This window comes from Salarias fasciatus, chromosome 23 (assembly GCF_902148845.1).
Source record: "Salarias fasciatus chromosome 23, fSalaFa1.1, whole genome shotgun sequence".
Lineage (NCBI taxonomy): Eukaryota > Metazoa > Chordata > Actinopteri > Blenniiformes > Blenniidae > Salarias > Salarias fasciatus.
The window spans coordinates 12,189,826-12,212,653 of NC_043766.1; the positions used below are offsets into that span (position 1 = coordinate 12,189,826).

General features: G+C 39.6%; 1 protein-coding gene across 1 annotated transcript; it reads right to left on the reverse strand.

Annotated features, from left to right (window-relative positions):
- Positions 1–665: 665 nt before the first annotated feature.
- On the reverse strand, positions 666–22,828 carry alg6 (ALG6 alpha-1,3-glucosyltransferase). Its single transcript, XM_030083754.1, has 14 exons — positions 22,664–22,828; positions 22,381–22,465; positions 21,476–21,565; positions 21,126–21,214; positions 20,839–20,921; positions 20,159–20,223; positions 19,377–19,562; positions 17,097–17,232; positions 13,208–13,293; positions 11,449–11,533; positions 11,109–11,179; positions 9,124–9,192; positions 7,419–7,611; positions 666–3,840 (listed from the first exon to the last, which is right to left on the reverse strand). Exons 1-14 carry the CDS (start codon positions 22,743–22,745, stop codon positions 3,643–3,645), a joined length of 1,518 nt encoding a protein of 505 aa, XP_029939614.1. The 5' UTR covers positions 22,746–22,828; the 3' UTR covers positions 666–3,642.

A 22,828-nucleotide genomic window follows, 5' to 3' on the forward strand; every position in this document is an offset into this window, starting at 1 on the left:
CATATATACATTACAGACTTTGGCCTTTAAAACAAAATGAATGTTAAAGCATCTCATGGTAGATTTCATCAATGACTACAGTTTGCTGTGACCCAGATAAAGACAGATCCCATCTAGAAGCCAGTGGAGGTGGATGATAAGAATGTGGAAACGATTCCCAGGCTGTGTGAAAGACGAGGCGGAGGTGAGAAAGGGGAGGAAGAAGGTGGCTTGCCGACCACAGGTTCAGAAAGGCAGAATGACTGCTTTACATTTTAAAAGCAGGGAGTGGAGGCAGAGAGAATGCATGGACAAAAAGCATCGAAGTTAAAGATTTGGTGATTTGACAGTTCGCAAAGGTGAAGGTGATGAAGAAAGTAAACCAGCAGAAATGTGCAGAAGTCTAGACATGATGTGAATGGGCAGAATGGAGCATCACTTCTGTTCTGAGTCCTCCAACATTCTGCCAACACAGACGGGTTAAACTTTCTTCACCAACACTTTTCAGAGATACCGCGACATATGAAACACTAAAGCTATCAGTGAAATGTGGCAAATTTATTTTGATTTTGTTTGGAAAAATATTTAAAAAATGAAACATTATGAGCCAACTCTTTGCACTTCAAATCTAGTTTAAGATGAAACGTAAGAAGTGACTCACAGCACCACATTTACATTTTGGTTTATCAACAGCACTGGTTCATGCAACAACAAACACACAAACAACAACAACAACAAAAGCATTTCCTGTTACTCCAGCTCTGCATTCAGTCTTGACAGTGACTGCAGTGTGTGTAATATCACCCAGTGCCAGAGGGGTTACAATCATGTTTTCCTCTCCCATATTCCCCAGGTTTTTGTTAGCGAGGCATCTTGGCTGTTGACAGGTAATGGAATTGCTCTTCACCTCTTGTGCGTATGATCCCACCGAGATAAGGCGGGAGATGAATGTGGAATCTGGGCTGTCAGATGTGAAGCTAAGACGTCTCAAAAGCCGTCACTCATTTGTGGGAGAAGTGTCTGAAACGGTGGGAGCGTGAGACCCCCGCCCCATCCCTCCTCCACAGCTTCTGTCTGGCAGCTGACAAATGTTGATTTTACATTAACCGCAATGTTGCGACGCTGTGCAAATAGTGTTCTTTTACATGGCAAACCTCATCCCCCTTTATGGCCAAAAACTATGCAATTCTTCCCACCTGCATAGTTTAGCACCTTTGAAAAGTAAATGTAAGAGGGAAGGAGGGGGGGAGAAACTGTCGTACACATAACAGTAGTCTCTTTATTTGGCAGCGCCTGGGAAGGCCGAGGCCTCTCACTGCCCGAGTCGACCTAAGCAACAGCTGGTGTTCACAGTAACATTTCCTATTTCTGCCTAAGGTGGATCGTGTAACTCTCACTTTATCACCCTTAGAGGCCACGTGAAGGACAAAGCCAGCATGCTCATAAACAAAACTAATGTTTTGATTCAGGTCCCCTTTGGAGTTTGATAGAAGGATCCGTGCTGCTTTGAACGCCCCCCTCAGCACCGCAGAAACATCACCCACAGCCTCCTCTGGTCTTTACAACGAGAGGAAAATGTGACCTCCTCTCCTGACAAGAAAAATAATATGCTGGCAAGCCTGAAGGAGATTTGTTCCCCAACAGCATAACATTTTTTCTTTAAAGCATGCAATATTCACTTATCGCATTTTACCTGTTTTCAAGTAAAGTCCGAGCGACAGCAACATGATATAGAGCAGTGGCTCCCAACCTGGGGTCCGGGATCCCTTTGGGTTGGCACTAGATTATCTGGATGTTCAAACCTTTACGTGCCCTGAGGTTGTCGAGATTAGATTTTTACAGCTTTAAAAGAAACTGCGGTATTAAGACCTGGAATAAAGGAATGAATGACAAAACGCATGACTTGAAAGACTCACGTACTGCCTACATGAACACTTATATTAATGATAGAATTTGAACTAGTAGTCATATAAAAGTAATAATTATCATTATTAAGGGTGTGTAATTGCAGGACTTGATGCTTATGTATTCAGTTCAGTAATTCTTTTGTCAATATTATCGGCTGCATGGTTATAATTTTGAGGAGAGGTAAAACTGAGAATTTTAGAAAAAAATCTGGAGTATCGTACCAACAGCCCTGAAATAACTGTATCGGGACAAGCTGAACCTCTCCACACTACCTTTAATTACCCCCCTGTGTTCAGATCCCATTGTGGGAACAGTTAACTCAGACTCTGGGCTCCTATTTGTCGCTGCAGTCCATTGTTGGCCGGCGGCTCAGAGCCTCAGATGCACAGGCAACCCTCAATGACCTGATAACATTTATAGTTGTAATGGATTTTTTTTTATGCCCGTCATTAACTGGCAGAAAGATTGGAGAAAGAAATTGCTTGTACCTTTTTCTGTGGTATTTCAAGTTTATAGCATTATGTTCAGATATGTCACCTTCCATCATCGCTCTTTTTAAAGCCTCTCCCGTCACTGGCTTTGTTTTAAACGTGCAGATCCTGAGTGCAGGACCCTTGTAGTATCAAAGACTTGTAATGAATATTTAATGATGTTGAGTAAAAGCTTGGAAAGATATAATTTCTGTCCAATTATTGGCTCTGTCTCTGCCAGACCTTTAGGGGTGATTTAGCAGACTACTTAGTTAATGCAGACAGTTTATGTGAAGCTGCTTTGAATCAGATCATTTAACAATGTGGCAATAAAACCGATGGTCACATTAGGTCATTGAGAAATTTGATTTATTTTCACAAAAACTAAGTTTGTACAAAAGAACTTTAACGATGAGTAAAAATGTACAGTAGAAAACTGTAAAATAAAATAAAAAAAAGTTCACATGAACTGATGATGCTCATTACACCCGAGTCCTGTCCATGAAGTTTCTGGTCCAATGAGGGTGGAAAAATAAACAGGGAAGATCTATATTATAATAAAGAAAAACTGTGACACAAAATAAAGCCTTAAATCAGCACCTCTGTGGTCCATACAACACGTGTCCCTCATATTGTACCGAGCACCTTTATACAGATAAAACAGTGCTCCGTCAGATTGTAGAGGTTGAACCAGACCATCCCAAATGGATTTGTTAGGCAGATATTGGGTAGCATAGCAGTGGATCCAGCTCTCAACAGAGCAAGATACAACTATCGGTAATGTGTTTGTATGAAACCATCCCTGAAAACAGTGGTTCCCCACCTGAATTCTGGGATCCCGTTTGGACAGCTTCAGAGATCATTGGGGGGCAAGACTTTGTCCGCCTGGATATTCTGAGGTTGATTAGATAAAAATTGATAAAAATTTATCATGAGATGTGGGAATGTGTGAAAATAGACAGATTAAGAATTTGAGAAATGTCAGTATTTTGAGAAAAACAGGTATATTTGATACATGTGGTGTTTAAACAATCTAAACATATAAATTATGAGCTTCGATAACAAATAAAATTTAACCTGGGAGTTCCAAATTAGTTGGTCCTAGCGCTCAACACACCACTATTATCTGTTTCCATTTTATGTTAAATCTTCTCTGAGCCGATAATTTGCTGTCGTCACTGTCTTTCTTGCTTTGTGTCTTGAAAAGGCCCATGCACCATTCTGTGCTTCGGACACACTGGCACTTTCTACCAAAGCGTGTGTAATTTTTCATTTTTGACATGACTTAGTTAGTCTTTTTCTGGCTTTTTCTGTCAGGTGGACCACTGAACAAAACAATGTTGAAAAAAACAAATGTTCCCAAAAAGTGCAGGAACGACGTTGTGGACACCAGCACAGGAAACAAGTCAGGCAGATGCGGTGGAGGAAGCACTGCAACACTTGCAATGCTCAGTCCCACCATTGCTGCGATGCTGATGTAAAACTGCAACAGACAACGACAGATTGACAATTAGACAAATAACGTAATGTAAAGTGTTCAATGCATGAATGGTGGGGCTGAATTAAATATCTATCTGCTTTGTTGATAAGGAATGTCTCCCAATAAAGTGAGATACAGTTAACATATAGTGTGATGTTTTATGGTAAAAAAAATACCTTTTATTTTACTTTTTTTTTGTCGTTTCAGATATGCACATATACATATATACACATAAAATAAATATCTACAAAAGATGGAATGAAAGAAGAAAACCCACCGACACATACCCGCACACACACATCCACCAGAAACAACAATCTTATCAAACAAGTCTGAAAAGTTGCTGGACACATAAAAAAAAAAAAATACTGGCTACTTACTACTGAATAGTAATTTGATATTCTTTCATTTTAATATAATTGTAAATGTTTAAGTTGTGTTTTGGGGTTTTCTGTGTGGCGTTTGCATGTTCTCCTCTGTCACTGCGTGTGCCATCCTCAAGTGCACCGACTTTCCTACTATTGTCTAAAAACATCCATATTGGGAGTGTGTGTGACTGTCTTTATCCCTGTTTTCCCCGTGACAGACTGGCGACCTGCCCATGGTGTATCCTGCCTTCACTCATTTTAAACTTGGACCAGCACCAGCATCCAATGAAGCGTGGTAGCAAAGATGTAGGCCTTGAGTTTGAAGTTGTGATTAAAAACATATACAGAACGATGGTACCTGACAGCATTAATTGCACTTGCATGCAGAAACACAGCTATTGCCATAGTTTGTTGCAACTTCAGTATGCATTAAACATTAGAAATAATGTAAATATTTTCCAGTACAAGTGGTTCATTTTCACTACAATAGGAACATTTACTGACCTCCACTATTGTCTCTACTTGCATTCTGGGTAGAATACATTGCATTAGTTCCTGTGTGGCGGGGGTGTTATTCTGCATGGAGCCTTTTCAGGGTCTGTGAAAAGTCTGTGAGTGATGGTCAAATATCATCAAATGAGGGTAATTAATGTTGTAGTTGGGTAATTAATGTCTCTGTGCAAACCTTTGTTTGTGTATCAATTTCACTTTTTGACAGTAACTCATTATCATCATTCAATTATTTATTAAATGTAATTCTACAAATTTGGTTTATTTGCATTTAATTGGGACCAAGCACTGAAGTCAGGGCAGAACTGAAGGTGAATCACCATCCCAACATGAATCACAAAGACTACTGCCAAACAAGCATTACAAATAATGTAAAGATTATATGCTGGATGAAAACACCCCCAGAAAGTTAATAAATGCCCGGGCTACTTGTTAAATACTAAATGAATAATTAGTGAATTCATGATTAATGAACTGACTACTGTTCTTAGAAACTGTCCTGCAGGAGACTCACTAGATCCCCACTTGAAAAACTCCCTCATCCGTTGGTGTGAAGAATCCTATACAGCTGGATGTCTTCGTATTATCTGACATTTAATAAACTGATGATAATTTCAAGCTATGACAAACTGTGGCGTTGGCCTTCATTTTAATTTCTCCTGGAAGACTGAACTCATGAATGGTTTAATTTAGCACAATCCCCTGATCACACTGCCTATCACTGAATTAAATCAGTCATGTGAGTGATGTTATAAAGAAATTGAGGCCTGGAATATATCTAAAGCCATTTTATTTTGGCCTGAGTATAACCACTTTTTAATCTTGTTACACAGCCTCAAACAGATGTTATTGCGGGAGAAAATCACTCGTGTCTGTTTGGGCTTTATGACGGAGAGATAAGTCGGTGAGTAAGACGGAGGAAACACCTCAGGCGCACACCCGCCCCACCACCCAAACCCATGAAACCTTATCACCATCATCGGGGCTCGCTATTTATGCTGCTTGTGTAAATAAATATATCTACGCAAACCTGTGTTAATGACACGCGCTATAAAAAGATACCTTCTCTTAATCTCTGACACCCTACCGGTGCCCCTGTCACTAAAGGCCTGGCAGCCAAGTCTCTTCAGACACGGTGGAAACTTAAATAAGTGATAAATAATTCTTTGGCTGGCAGCGGCGTTCATCCCTGACCAGCTTACACAGCTTACAGCAGCACATGATATTTATTTATACAGTTGGGTATATCTCCTCACACGCTTGCAATTTAGGTCTAGTGCCACTTTCAAAATACAGGCCACCTGGGATCCTGAAACCAGCACCCTTCTTAGTACGAGTGCATCAGCCGTTCACTCCCCGACACCATTTACAGAAGCAGCCGTGAGCCGAAGTTTACCCAGCAGCAGAGTCTTGGCTTTACTTTCAAGTGTTGATCACGAATAATGAAGACATAAAATCAAATCCTAATGTTGAGCGTTTTAGCTTATATTGTCAAAAACACAACACATTCAGCATATAAAGTAGTTTTCATATAATTTATTTGTGTATAAACTAGACTCGTCTGCCTGGTTTCATGCAGTCAGCTGCTAAATACATCTGACTGTAACAAGTGGGCTGATACGATCATCAAATTCAGGTGAGTTCGAGCGGACGCAGACTGAAAATACGCAGGACTGTGGCCATCTGGGACGAGGCCGGCCCACGTCTGCTTTAAAGCAACAGCACCAACGTGATAAAGCAACCGAGATGACTGCTGGTACTGCGGCATTTACGCAGACAAGCAGAGCAGAAAATATCAAGCAATTAAAATACCTTGAGTGGAGTTTAATAATGGTGAACATCCATCAGTTGGCTGCATCATCATGCAGGGACTTTTTTTTTTTATATAAATCTGAAGTACTGCAGGAAAGCCTCCTAAAAAATCTGAATAAACTGATGACTTTATTACAAAAATCAAAGAGTTTTGTGTATGGGCTTTTGTGTATAGCTTGAATTGCTGGTGTTTACTTTCAATAGTTGTTTTAGTCTGTAAAAATGAAGTATGCATCTGCATGTACGTCAGTGATTTTATTTGTTTTCTAATGGATTAGCAGATGATGACATTTTGATATTTCATCAAACAGAAAAGACATCTGTGGAGGAGGGTGAGCATGCAAAATAAAATTAGAGGTTGGAAACTTGGTGGTGGTGACGTTAAAGTCATGCGAATGTGGAAAAGTTTCATTTCGGACTAACTCAATCTTTTTTCATTTTTTATTTTTTACTTTGGCGGATTGTTTTGGTGCTGGATCTGTTCTTTCATAATGAAAATACCATTCAGGTTGATTCTTGGCTTGAAGCCTTATTCTGAGTGTAGAGTTTGCATGTTCACGTGTGTGACTGGGTTGCTCGCAGTGTGTGTGGGTGTGATCGAAGGAGAGAGAATGAGCTATGCTGCAGGTGTCTCTGTGTTTGTTTTGTCATGAACTTGTGACCTGGAGCAGCTATAGCAGGAAGATGAAGGTAGATTTTTTTTTTTTTTTTTTTTTTGGTCAACATCACTGCTCCAGCACCTTTTAAGATTGTTTGTTATGAGGGTATTTTTACGGACAAACACATGTCAAATCGTGTTATCTGCTGAGAGTGTGCCATGAAAATGTTTTTGAAAGAGAATAGTGAAAGAGCTATATTGTTAGTTTTAAATAGTGCTTGGGACAGACTGACCTTCCATTTGGTTATCCAAACCAGGTCCATTTTAGGTAGAAAGAAAAGCAGCTTGCGGTAGGCTCCCAGTCTAAGCTCGTCCTCCGAGCAGTGATCCAGCGCAGACAGCAGATAGATGCTGAAGTACAGGAAGGCCAAGGAGGTCACAGCATAGGGTACGAGTAGCCCATCCTTCAGGAACAGAGGCAGCATGCTGCACAGGAGGGAAAGTGAAAAGGACAAGAGAATATGTTTCTGATATCTTACAGGAAAACCTATGAAAAACAGTTCAAAACACAGCACATTAATGATCATTTTTCAAAGATAGGAAGAGATTTATAGAGAACCACAAAGCATCTGCTCTGTAAGCAGTTTGTGTCCCTGCAAGAAATGTATGTGACGTTCATGTGGAGCTTATCAGACTTCGGCAAAGGGCCATGGGGAAGAACAACAGTTGACTCATAGTAAATTGCACATCTCCCCAGCTTATATAAACCTATCCACCCACAACAAACTGGTTACTCAGATTTTTACTCCAACAAAAAAAGAGCTATTCAGGAGGTAAATGTTTAACATTTTAGAAATACATACTTCCTCAGTTTAAACAGACTGGCTGCATTCAGTCCTGTTAAAATTGCCAAGCGTCAGCATTCATTCAGCCAATTATGCTAACAAAAGATGTATTTTTTTTCTTAAATAAATGGGCGAGCCTGTGGAGGATGCACATAATGTGAAAGTCCAAGTCAGACTGTACTGAGAGGCAGCTACAGAATGACCTCCTGTCCCTACACAACACACACTTAGACAGCAGGCATGCAGACTATGCAGCATAATCCCCAGATATCCTTATACTAAACCACACGCACAACAATTAGTGCTGCCGGAAGAATTTAACAACAGCTGGTGAAAGTTAGATGGGGCATTTGCAGCACTACTTGTCTTTTCCATTCATGGCACTCGGCTCAATGCACACAGTTTAGCTTTGTGGGATTATTCGGTTGGTGTTTCTCGTTTGATTGTTGACAGTAGCGACTGACAGAAAACAATGGGAGAAATAAATAGAGACAACATGTGACGAGGGGATGCCATTTATGTGCCAGCATAGCCACCAGGACAACACAAGATTTTCTTAAAGCAAGACCTCATAACTTTAGCTTATGACTGTACCCACATGACAAACAGCATGGAAGCATAAAAGTACTCAAATATCATCAGTTATACAAACAAATCTGGCTTAATTCAACACTGACTACCATTAGTGAATGGTGATACAACAGTGGGTGAGGCAGCAGTAATTAAACCTTTGAGTACTTAAGTGACAGATTGTTTTATCAGAAAAAACATGGTGTAGCTTAAAATATAAACAGCTTAAATGTTTTTGCATAAATGTTTGAAGTTCTGCTTGCTCTGACCTCATCAGAGCAAAGGTAAAACAATTTTCTTAACAGGCTCTTCCCTGGTCATTCAGGGCAAAAAGTACAGTCGGTGAACTACAAGTCTAAAATCATCAACACTTTTAACATTTTCACCTTTTAATTAAAGGTCAAGGCTACAAATAAACGTGCATTTGTTTGCTAGTTTTTATGAGAATGGACTCCATACACACACACTTAAAATCTGATTCTGCATTATGAAGCTGTTGGGTCTTCACCCTTTAACAATATCAGACAGACACACTAGATTTTATTCATCCACTTATGTGCTGAGTCAGTTCGACTCTATTTACCTGAACGTGGTGGTCTGCAGGAACCAAATGGACACCAAGGGTATTTCATCAAGCTGGAAGCAGACAGGTCTAGAAAACAACATGGTCTTTAAATGTTAACAACATGTAGAACATAAAGTGTTACTTGACAATATTGAGGTGAAATTATTTAAGATCAAACCGATATAAAGTATTAAATATTAAAGTCACTGAGGTACGGTACTGTGTATAATATGTTTTGAATCAAGAATTTGATTTGGTTACTATTATTGAAGTGAGAGATCAGTTGTATATTCAAGCAGTTGAAGAGCTGCAGAGCTGCTGTCTCCTCCCGTCTCACTTGCTGACTCCGTTGGCTAAAACTTAGCATTTTATTATCCATGGAATTATCTACTAACATGAGTGATGTCCGAGTCTAAGTAACAATAATATCAGCCTGACATGTATTAGCAGACTTTAAAAAAAACAAACATCATTAACATATCTAAATGAGAGATGTCTCTTATTTAAATGATGGAAGTTTATCTCAGTAGTTTTGCAGCTGATTATTCTAGATGTCATTAGTTCATAAAGACATTTCTTTTAAAAATGTCCAGATCATAGAACGCTGATGATTCATACAACTGACTGACTCTAGTCAGTGAATCAGTTATCACTCTGAATAGCACAGTGCTTACAGAACGAAGGGACACACTTTAAAGTGGCGAAGGAGTCACTATGATAGCTAACTATCCATTTATCCATCTAAAATAACTTCAATAACCAGATCAAGCCAATCACAGCTCACTATGGGTAAAAGCTACTTTCTATTTGTTTTAGTAAAGTAACCCTAGCACTTTTTTCTAAAAATGTAACTGATAACAACAATTAAATTACTGTAAATTATATAATACTTCCAGCTGAAAAGCTTATCAATCAAAGAAGTTGTATCAATCAATCAATTGTTTAGAAAATAATCAATATTGATGATAGATACCATGTGTGACACAGTATCAGTGGTAGCCAGATGAAGACAATACCCACGAAGCGATCCATTTCAATACCTGTGAATGTTTGACCGTGACGCTACTTCGATACATGTGTGGCTGAAGGCTTCACGTGTACGTGTACGTGTACGTGTGTGTGTGTGTGTGTGTGTGTGTGTGTGTGTGTGTGCGTCTGCATACAAGCTTGTTGTTAATTGAAGCCGTTTGCCTGCAGTTCAGTCTGCTCCAAGGGGGGCACTTTCCATCGGTCCCTGAGCCCATAATTACAGCCAGTGCTCTTCGGCGATCCTGTTACAGCCCAATAATTGATCCTGCGCAAACAACACCCCAAGCTGCCGCCTGCCATTCTTTCCTAAGCCCTGGACATGTATTACTGATTGATTCAGAGGGACAGGTGGGAGATATAACTCAATAGTTAATAAAGCAACAATCTACCCTAATCTAGATTAATAGATGAGCCCACATGTAGGAACCATATCCCTCGCCATGAAATCCGCCGCAGGTCTTCTCTTACAACCAACCAGTTCGTACAGATGGATATGAACGATGATGAAACACACACATTCATGTTGTTACGCAGGCATCTGCAAGTGCAGGATTTACCCTGTTAAATATGGTCCAACCTGGACTCACTGTAACGTGCATCACGACAATGGCGGCTGGTTTGCACCTGTGTGACACCGACTGCGATGACAGAGGTGAATAACCTTTCTGTTAACAAGTCTGTACTTAAATAGAATTGCTGCTTTGCGGCTCTGAGACTGTAGCGGGACATTGACATCACTTTTTCTTTTTTTTCTTTTTTTGGAAGAAAGTGCACTTGCATTCAATTCATTTACTATCTTCAAGACATAACCTAAGATCTCCAGTGGGGACAAGAGAAATGGCTTCTTTGAGAGAATTAAATCTATACTCATGAATATTTCACATATTACTACAAGACAGAGAAAGCACCTTGTATATTTGCCACCAAGTGAGAAACAAGTCTTGAGAAGTTACAGTTATCCTCTCTGTACTTACAATGCAGCCAACAGGATGGACTTCTCATGGACTTGATAGGAGAACAGGAAAAATGCCAGAGAAGAATTGACCTAAAGTGGACGGTGAGAGGTGCATACTTTTGAATAAATAAAACAACATGCATAAAAACAATCAGTATACCGTAATTTAAGTTTGAACTGTTATCATTCAACAAAATGCTAAAATGTAAAAAAGAAAAAACTAATGTATCAGTGAAAACTGATATATTTAACCACTGAGTCACTGACATTCTTTTCACCTTATGTTTCTAGAATTTGAAATTGTGTCTTTTCAAATCCATATTTTGCCATCAGTTGCATGGAAAAAGAAAAACACTCACCAAAGCCAATTTAAAGTGCCAGAAAGTTGGTTTCATCAGCAGTTTGACTGAGGATGGCAGCACTGCCAGGAGAGTGCAGGCAAAACTGAAAGAGAAATGGAAATTAAACAAAGTTTTATAAAGTCAAAGAATTCAAATAAAAGACAGTAGTGTGGCAGAGAATTGTATTTAAACCGCACAAGCTGATTCAGGATAAGTAAATTATTCCCTTAAATTTTAATCCGGCAACAATTAAATCATAGCCAATATTGATAAAAATATTTTATGTATTCATCAGAGACAGGTAACAAAAATTATTCTGAAAAGCATCAATTAAATGACACGAAAACATAAGTCAAATACTATTTTTTTTTTTAAGATAAGGATATTTTTTCTGATTTCAGAGCTGAAAAAGCTCCACATTTTTTTTTTTTCTTTGGGGGGGGGGGGGGGGGGGCTTACAATCCATTCAACACAAATTTAAGGTCCACATATAAATATTTTCTACTGCGCTGACTACAATTACTCGTTTGCCAAAATGAAATAAAGCTTCATATATTTTTCTCAGTCTGAGTTTGTCCCTGATCTGAAATCCAAAGTCGTTTGATACAAAAAGAATAGAGTGGATTTATGTCACTCTTCTTGAAATGGATCCTGCTTTAAAGATGTGTGTTCTATGGGAACTGACCAAATAATGGCCCCTACTTGTGGTTACCAGGCATTAGTTTAACCCCTCAATTGTCACCTGCTGGGGGGTAGAGGCCCGGAAAAGATTGACTACGTGCCAGAGTGGCTGTCTACAAATGTGATGAAAGGTGGAGCAGTGTGTCAGCTTGAGGGCAACTACGCATTTATACTCAAAACACAAAGAAAGAGGTACAACAAGCAAAACAAAAACTGAAAAAGGCGAATCTTGATTACCAGAAGAAGCTCAATAAAATGACAGCAAGACGGTCAGCGTTAGAAAAAGGACTGAAAATGAGACACTCGGGTGCTGTGAACTCCACTGTGCTTTGCATGTGTTATGTGTAGGGCAGAGGTTTGCGGTCTGGAAGGACATGGATCACTTTTCACAGTTGATTAATTTTATGTACACAGTACACACACAGCAGAGCATTTAGCAATCTGTGTGCCAGAAAGACAAGAGTGTTTTTCATTTGTTTGAAATGCACTACAGTAAAAGAAGTCCTGGTTGATCCTTGGACTTAGCAGTCTGGCAAAAACGTGTCCACGCTGTGAACACAAGACTCCTAAATTTAGCTCGGTGAGTTATTTAAGCGGGCTCCACCATGACACAAGTGCTGCATCAAGTTATTCAAACCGTGACTGCACAGGACCTCGGCTTTCAGTTTAATTAACTTTCAACACATGAGATTCTCTGTGGATGATCTGAAATTTGCCTCTCGTTCACCCACATTATAATATCACATCATCAAGTGAAGCACATGATGCGTAGGCCTAATATTTTGGAAAAGAAAATTTTGCTGTCAGATTGATTTACTCTGCTTCCATATCTGTAAATGATGCATTTTCTTTGGAGCTCCTCAGGCAATTGCACTGTAAAACAACAATGACTTAATGTTACGATGTCCCTCACAAGACGTTTCCTTAAAATGATTTTAGTTCCATCTGAAGTGTTTTTCCCCCCGGGGTAACTTTTTTTTTTTATTATTATTTTCCGCCCCTTCTCTTAGGAAAGCAGTGGGCATAAAAAAAAAAAAAAAGATCCACATAGTGTAACTTATCACGAAGTGAAATTTGACTGAAACACAAGGCTTACCTGAGATAGAGCTGAGCGTCAGAGGGCAGAATGGATCTGATCTTTATCAGGATGTTGAGGCTGCACCACGCATTGGCCACCTTATCCTGTACACACACACGCACACACACACTACTTTATGCACCACACAAAGTGCAATAAAACATCAGATGGAAGGTTCCACAGCTTTCGCTGTCATGCTTCATCATAAATTCACTGCTCTAACGAAGAAACAAAGGTTTTTATTTATTTATTTTTTTAAACAGAGAGAATGTCTTTATTGTCATTGTTTGAGAACAAAACTGGAAGTAAAATCTTCCTAAGGGCATGAATAAAATAAAACAAACTCTTAACATGTAAAACAAAAATACTCATGAACACATACAATAAAACCCATTAAACACTAGAATTATCTAATGTGTCCTGAGTTTAGTGTACAATTGGTCTTTGCACAGAAACAGTTTGAGTCTGTTTTAAAAAAAAAGACAAAAAAATAATTAGCAATAAATGGTTAAGTGTCAAATCAGAGATGTTTATTCAAAAAATAAATATAAAGTAACAAATTTTAAGGCTCCTAACACTTTTACTTATATATGTTAGCAGCACTATTTTATGTCATGTATCAGCCCAAAAAAATTAGACTTTAAACTTGAACATGACTTAAAGAAACACTGTTATAAAAATCAATAAACCTGAAAAGCACTTGTAGTTAACAAGCTGAGATCAGATGGCGTGATTCAGTTCGTTTGAGTGCTTAAGCAGTTGCGCTGATATCACGGCCAGAGCTGCAAATGTACACCATGATATCACACAGAAGGAAGAGACAGCATGTCAAGATTAGCTTTATAGATCCACCGCGGATGGTTTCAGAGTGTGACCCTGTCTAGAAAATCTATTCCTGGCTTTCCCTCTCTCTTCTCTCGGTGTTACAGCTGCTCACTGCACAGCTGTGTGGACCTTAATGGTAGCCTCGTCAGCAGCACTGTGGCTGTCCAGTGTAGTGTTATCTCAGCCTCGATCCCTCTCTCTTTCCTCTCTGCTTCCCCGCTCCAAATAACCACTATGGGAATGTTTCTGAACACCGTCTGATGGCTACACATAAAGGAAGGGGTGGGACTCATTGGCAAATGTACGGAGGAGGAGGAGGAGGGGGGGTTCCGTCACCTATAAGCTAGCATGGAATTTCACAGGGAGAAGCATTTGGTGCCATTTTTGTGAGCAGGCAGCAATGTGAGACGCCAGAATGCAGCTCAGTGGGTAAACTTACAACTGCTCCCTCCCAAAAGCCGCCAGGACCACCAGTCACCGGCCCTCTTCTTCCCCACAACCCCCTCTCACACCCCTGTCCCCTCATGCCGTCCAAAGCGTCTGCTTACATGCACAATTTCACAATTAGTTCAGGACAACTTGCCCCGGCAGCCTCCCGCGCTGACGTCACAGCGGGGTATTAGTGTCTCTCACACCCTGTGTATTATGTTTGCATCATTTCGTTGAACAAATGCTGCCACGGCGCACAGTACCGCCGCCCGCTGCCCGCTCCCCTGGCAGAATTTTCAATTACTTCTCACGTCCATGACACCTTGTGGTCGATGCAACCTCCAAGTCTGGGACAAGAAGAGGTGGGGAAGGGGGGGGGGAGCTGAAAAGCTCGGCCTCCAAGCTGTCAGTCACATAAGGGCACAGAATCACAGAGTTACTTCACCTCTCGGTCTGCCATAACACCTTTCACCACTCTGACTGAAAGGTGTTTCAAATCCTCATGTTCACTCTCATCACTTTCCTTTTTTAATTAATATCATATTCCAATGACCATGCGCCAGTGACTGACCACAGTCACTGGCGCCCACACACACACACACACACACACACACACACACACACACACACACACACACACACACACACACACACACACACACACACACACACACACACACAGGCTTGTTTTCCAGAAGGTGTAGGGAGTATGTAGGAGACAGCAGTTGTCAGAAATGTAATGATATGCCTTTTAGGTGCAGCGTTTGCCCTGCTCATCACTCCATATGGCTCAGACACGGCTGCGCTATGAAGTGCTGAAAACAAGCCAACCATAAATTAGTGAGATTTATCTATATCCTTCTGCTGTACATCCTGAACCCCAACGACGACCAGAGATAGAGTGAAACCAATCTCCTGACCTTTCACCGTTTTATTCCACTGTTTTCTTTGATCCTGCAGGGTATCCATTTCCAGCCGGCTAAGCACTGCAGGGTGGTACCATGCTGAGAGTATGTACCAGTGTGAGGCGAGACAACTCCTGCACAGGCAGTGAGGTTAGTGGACACACAAGCCACTGCTACTTGCTAAAAATGGCTGGAAACTACACTTTTGCAGAAAAACTTTGCCCATCGAAAGATCAATGAACAGCAACAAGAGGAACAAAGCCTCTAATATCAAACAGATTGAACTGGATCACAGTTTACAGCTTCTTGCTGAGGTTCAGCAACACTCGATTCCCACATGAATGAAACCTCATATGGGCAAACAGAACCTTTGATGGGGATTTAGTTTAAAGGCACGTAATCATTAAAAAGTAATGATCCAAACTGTGAATATATATTCTATATTTTGATCACATCATAAGGAGCTGGTTGGAGATCATCCAGGTCTAGATGACAATTATTCAACAGAAGTAAAAACACGTAAATCTACTTGTGCACAAATTTGATTAAGCTGCAAGTTATATGAAGTATTTTGAAAACTTGAAGCTTTTTGTACTTTTGCCACTTCTTCATATTCCAACAACAACTATATGTTAAAAATATTTTAAAAAGGGTTTATTTATTTATTTATTTTTTGGGCTATAGGATCAGGAGCTTCTTAATAATATTTAAGGCCGTTTAAAGTAGCCTGACTTGACAGCATCACACTGACACACACCAACTGCATCAATGATCGTTGGACTTCAGTCTTACAACATAGAGCAGATTGTTCTGCATAAAGAACTTCAAAAAAATACGCTTTAAATTTAGAAGCTTAATTTTCTGTCTTTTACTGTTATAACTGAAACAATGATTTAAAGATATTTACTTTATGGAGGAGCAATAGTGAACACTGGAAAAGGCTGTATGTAGGTCTCAGATGGGGGTTTTCTCTGTGGCTTTCATATTGTTCCTGTGTATGTGAGGGTTTCTCCACTGACTGAATTTACTGCCACATAATATGTTTCTACTATGTTTACACTGTTAACTCACATGTTCAATCTCAGCTCCACAGTGTGTGCAGGGAGTTGGTGAGGGTCGGGGATCCACAGCGGTAGCCTGGCAGCAATGGGAATCAAACCTGCAAACTTATGTTCCTCAATCTACTTATCTAACCTCGAGGTCACCACTGCTACATCCTGAACAGGTCACCAGCCCATCACAGAGCGACTACAGAGAGACATAGGATAACACACATTCACACAACCGAGGGGCACCAGTGAACCGCAAATGCATGTTTTTGAAATTTGGGAAGGAACTGAAAAATACCTGCAGAAACTCCATGCCTGCACAGGGAGAACATGCAAACTCCACACAGGAAGGCAGTTTAGACCACCTGACCTTTTCACTATGAGGCAACAGTAAACTGCTTTATAATTTCAGCAAAATGTATCGGTGAGAAGATTAACCATTTATATCACATAAAGGTGGAGAAACACTTTTATTCTAAACACACAAACACGCGTCGTCCAGTGCCGACTACGCATCACATTCAGGATTTGCTTTCAAGTATGCAGTGTGATTGTAAGACAACAATGATATTCTCAGAGGGTTCAGCGTGACAACAGCACAAATACATTATTGATGAGTGACTGTTTCATAGAAAGATGAAAGTTCTGTGGTGTGGTTTTATGGTTAAAAAAAAAAAAAAAAAAAAGACTGTACTGTACCTCAAAGAGACCACGAGCCACGGGAAAGATCCTCCTGACCACCTGCAATCCCTGACTCGGGTCAGACAGGAAGGGCAACCAGCAGAGGCCAAAAGTCACCAACACTGTAGCAGAGATTTTCACCAACAGGAAAAGTCTACAAGTGTGGGAGATAAAAAAAAAAATACACAAGTTTAAAATAAAAAATAAGCTGCTTTGTACTGTACATTTCAAAAATAAAAACAGTAGAATGTGTCATTAAGTCAACGGTTGCCTATGCCTGCTTGACTCCCAAACAATTAGTGCAAACAGTGTGCAAGTCCTATATTTGGAATTTGACCCCTGTGTGAAGAATGCAGTGAAAGCTATGCATCAGCTGAAAGTCTTCTGCGTGGGTCAGGATATCTTGTCAGCTGTAACTGTGAAGCTGCTGCTGAAGCTGCACACACGGGCATAGCTGAGGAGTTTGGGCATGGCGAGTGTCATCTGGACATATCTTCCCCCGGGCCTTCTAATCCAGCTCTCCATTTGCTACTAAATGCCCTTGGTACATTGTTACTAGATAAACAGACACTGGACACACTGGTAACAACATCCAATCTGATTACCTCAGTCATTCTGTGACTCTTCTGAGGACACAGCTCTCTCATACTCTCATATTATATATCTAGCGTGAGCATTCACTTAACAACTCCAAACACGCCGACAGATTTTATATCCAAGTTATGTCCTGTTGAATAATCCCACTTTATCAGATATCACAAAAAATATACTTTAAATTTTCAGGCTGAATTTGGGAAGTGTCACACTTTACGTCCTTGTAGAAGATATTTGTTCAACTGTTGCATCTGGTCGTTTCGGGCATGTTTTTCCAAATTAAAAGGTCTTGGTCAAATAGGCCTTCTAATTTTTATGTATTTTCTACACCGCAGCCTTCAAAATACATTACTTGACATGTCTGGGATGTCCCTTAAAGCTCTCCACTATAAGTGCAAAGGATACTCCCAAATGATAACTCAGTAATTCCTTCTTTATTCCCCACTGAGAGGAAACTATACAATTTGTCAGAATGTAATATTTTGATCATTTGTCCACTTCATTGACCACCTGTCAAATTTTTGTGTTGGTCCAACTTTTACTTCATGGACTGTCCCAACCCTATGAAAAACTGCTTTGGTATCTGGAAACAAGAAGATACCAGCTGATCTTTGAGGTTCTGTGGATTGTGAGGTGGAGCTTCGATGGATCAGACTCATTTGCCCAGCTCATCCCGAACTTGCTCCAGAAAACTAACATCTCAACTCAGGGATACAACACACAGATGCAAATGGACAATAAAGCGTGACTTGTTGTCAGACCACTTCACTTCCTTCCATTGCTCCACTCTCCAATTCTGATGCTCATAAGTCAGTTTTGTGAGGTGAGCCGGAGCCAGCACAGTGATTGAACATCAGCTATGCAATCCCACTTCTAACGCAAGGACAGTGTTCATCTGCTGCCGGATGGATCCCATTAATAAGTGCCACGATGAAGACATCGTTAGTCTAATTGACTTCAGTTTCCCATGGCTAATTTGGTGTTGGTATGGGTACAGATGAACTTTTGTCTGCATTCAAACAAACTTTGGAGCAATGCAGTGTGATTATCAAGGCAGTATTGACATATCAAAACATCTTCTTCATGATGGTTTGACTCCATTTGAATTTTTTAAGCCATTTGTGAGATCTAAGCTGTGAAAATGCCAACACAGCAATCCTAAATGCACCTTTATTGCATTTGCAAGTGTGAACACAAGAGTTAGTGGTATTTTATTCAATATATTTAGGTATTTTTATTAAAGGAAAGTTAAGTGGACACAGTAAAGTGGTCTCTTCCAAATATAGTTCCTATCAGTAGCCAATGATGGTAGTGCATTAGGCAACTATCAGTTCAAACAAAAGTGTCACCCTTATTGGTGGATGAGAGAGATTGGAGAAGAAAGGGCCATAAACTCATTACACATTTTTTGATGCAGCCACATCAAATGTAAGTTAGAATATGATAAGTCGTATAAGGCTGATATTGTTGAAAAAATAGAGGAATTTGGTGTGAAATTATCTAAGATCAGGAGATAAATTAATTACCTGACAAGCATAAAATAAATCTGAGAAATGTATTATGTACTTAATGGAACACTCAAGTCTGTATTTTACAAACACAAACACATTCACATAAATTTTAAAGCCATCATCTCAGTTTAGCATGTTCATATCACAGAAAGAGAATAGAAAAACAACACAACAAATCAATAATGAATCTCACCCTCGTCCCAGCAAGCCCATTTTGAGGCACTTTCCAAGCAGGTAGCAGAAGAAGGGAAGGGCGTGATACAGCTCCATCTGTTTGTAGTTGAGAGCCAGAGCGAAGGCCATGGAGCCTGAAACGTCCCAGCCCAGACCCAGAGCCACAACACCCCACAGGGCAAAACCCAGGCTTGCAGCGTTGTACCTGACATGGTGAAGGTTAATAGTGGACCAGGATCATATTTGTCATTTTAGGTGGCACAGCACAGCAGCTAATAGAGAGTAAGATCAGTATAGTCATAAATTAATAACTCAATCGAAACACCAGGAAAAAGACGATGAAAACACAACTGTATCCAACTGCAGCTCGTGTTTTGTTCTGTGGTCATAAAAACACAAGTATTTGTGGGGAATAATGAAGCGCCACATGATATGAATAAATACCACATACAATTGCTTGAGGCCATAAACAGTCTTACACAATATTGCTGAGGGTCCAATGAGCAAACATTAGCTTTTCAGGAATTTTTCTTTTCAATGAAAAATAGGAAGGCACGTGTTTTTAGTTATCCAACTTGGTTTGTTTTCAAGTTCAGAGCTTCAAACACAAAGTTTTTTACAAAAGCTGCTTAATAATATTGCATATAATTACTCACGTTAAACACTATCACAATACTAACATGTTTAGCCTTGAACATTATATTCCATATGCTGAACTGCAACTTATTTGATCCAAGATAAATACAACAATGAAATGGCAATAAATCAATAGTAAGATGTGAAGCTTCATATAAAGGATACTGGAAGTGGCCATAGTCAATGAGGATCAATCCTGGATAAAGTAAAAAGCACAACAGAGTGGAAACCTGTGTGGGAAAAGGAGAAGCAATGTCTGATATTTTGATTCACTTATTGAACCTGTATACATTTTCAAACCAGAGTGATTGATTATTTAAATGGTTAAAGCTGTTATTTGCAGTATTAATTAAACTTGGCTTTGTTCGTTTAATACAAGATTGTTAAAGGCCCCAATTTGGAAGGAGCATGTGATTAGTACTATACGTAGTTATATGTAGTTACCATGGAAAGCATAACATCTAACTTAATAACTGACCATACAAGGGAGAAGGGAACACCTACCTAAACATCACCATGGATTACATAGAGGAATGTTCTGATCAGATGTTCTAGGTCTAGTCTCTTTTAGCTACAGGTCTGTTTGATAATGTAGGACATCACATCGTCCACTTGAGTTGATTGTACTGTCTGTACCAAATGAAGGCCAAATGAAGGGTACGAACATCTTGGAAACGTAACTTCATATCATCTTATTATATTACAATGATGACTCCATAATTCCCAAATGTGGAGCACCAGTGTTGTAATCTGTTTTATTAAGTGGGGGGGATTCAGACTGAAGGGAAAAGGCTGAACTGAATCTTTCCGTGAAAACTGTTTAAAGACTTCTTCGTATCTCTAACCTTTTTCCCAGAAGATCCTTCGGTCAGGCAAAAACAGTATAAAATCACTGCAGGAATGTATATCAACAAATCTGCCACCAAGACTGAAACAAGGGGGAAAAAAAAAACATTTTCACTATGACAAATGACATACATTGTAGCATTTCTATGCTTATCCTTACAATAAAAGATTTAGACTTCAGCATTTTAATTTTTTTTTTTTTTGAAGTCATGCAACTTGTAGTGCAAAATCTGACAAGAACAGGTCTGAGTAAAGTAATGAAGTTTTGGCTTTTCGTTTACTGTACCTGTAGTTCTCATGAACAACTTGTGCGCTGGACTCTCATACCCTCTGGATTTATGGAGTTCCACCCATTCAGGGTTTATTATTTTGGCTCTGCAGACAACCATAAATTAAAATGAATTCTTTCTGTTTTGAAATTCTATTGTTGTTGTTTTTCCAGCCTTCAACACAACAAACAGACTGGATGACACCACTGTATGTCAACTTTCATTCATACTCAAACATCAGGAAAACAGAATATTTTACTTCATCTTTAAACTTATAATCTAAGCAATCTTCTTTATTAACATTCGATTTTCTAAATTCATAGTCTAACATCACATGATTTCTTTCTCAATAATCAAAAAGGCTTACATGTAAGCACAAATCCAACTGTGATAGGCAGTAAGTGGTGGGTAGTCAAGACCCCAGTAGTTTAAGTCATTGTCAGTGGTGTTGAAGTACCTAGGAGGACAGAAATTGTATTCGGGTTAGGGTTATTGATGTAGAGAGAGCAGACATATCAATCTAATTGTCTCTTTCATCCTATAAGTCAGAAGTACAGTTAGATGATCACAGAGTTCCACATTATAGCTGCATCAATGAGGTATTCAGTCAAATAATTTATCAATAATGAATTAACAATTTGGGACTGAGTTAATCATTTTGTGTTAGTTTTCCATCGTTATAAATTAAATATATTCTAGTTGTAAACAGTTGATTTGGACTAAATGAAACATCTGTAGCTGCCTCACTGACTTTAACACACAATTCACACATTTCTGATATCTAAAAGAACAAACATCAATTCTCAAAAGTTTAAGAAAACTGTAGTGTGTCTTTGTGTCGCCATCCAAACTCAATATCTCCCCCACTTTCAAGCAAATGGTGTTTTGAAATAAACTGAACTAACATGGCATTTGAGAAAAATGTTGGCCTACAAATATATTTCTGAAATCCTGGAGGAAGTAAAATACATTTCTAACACTTTGCAGAGCAGATTAGTTATTATCAAGAACCAAGCATGGAAACTCATTACTAATTTATGCAATGATCAATTTTGACAATAACTGTTAGTTGCAGGTCTGTTTTGCAGATTGTTGCATTTCAATGATTTAGTTTCTAGAGTTACTCAAGATTCGTGCCCATGCAGATAGATGTGTGTGTGAGCCCTGATTCGTGTTATTCCTATTGGGTTCTGGTTTTTACTAAATCAGGAATAAAAAAAAAAATGCATCTCAATTATAGAAAACTGCTTTGGTGGGATAAGCCAGACTGACCATTCCTGCACAGGGAGGTTGTAGGTCACCTCTTGCCAGTGTCGTTGGGCTTCATAATCCCCAAACATGGGGGGTTTCCCCGCCCCTAAGGAAGAGAGCATTTCACATGTCAGCTTGAGGAAGCGAGCCTCCACGGTGGAACAAACACACAGCAGAACCACACTGACACGTTGTGACACCGGCGAGCGGACAACAACAAAGTAAAGTGTCACTCTGAACAACATTCCGGATTTTCATACTGAACGAGGAGCATGCTTACTTTCAAGCTCCGCGCGTTCCTTACCTGAATAAGAATTTAACGAGACACCCCATCTCACAGCGACGCCGAGGAGGACACTGATTGATACGAGGCACCAGGTTTGCATTCCTGTGTCCGGTAAAGTGGGGTTTTAGAGTAGAATTGTCGGATGAAGTGCTGTTCGGCGATACACATTTGAAACCAGTGTGT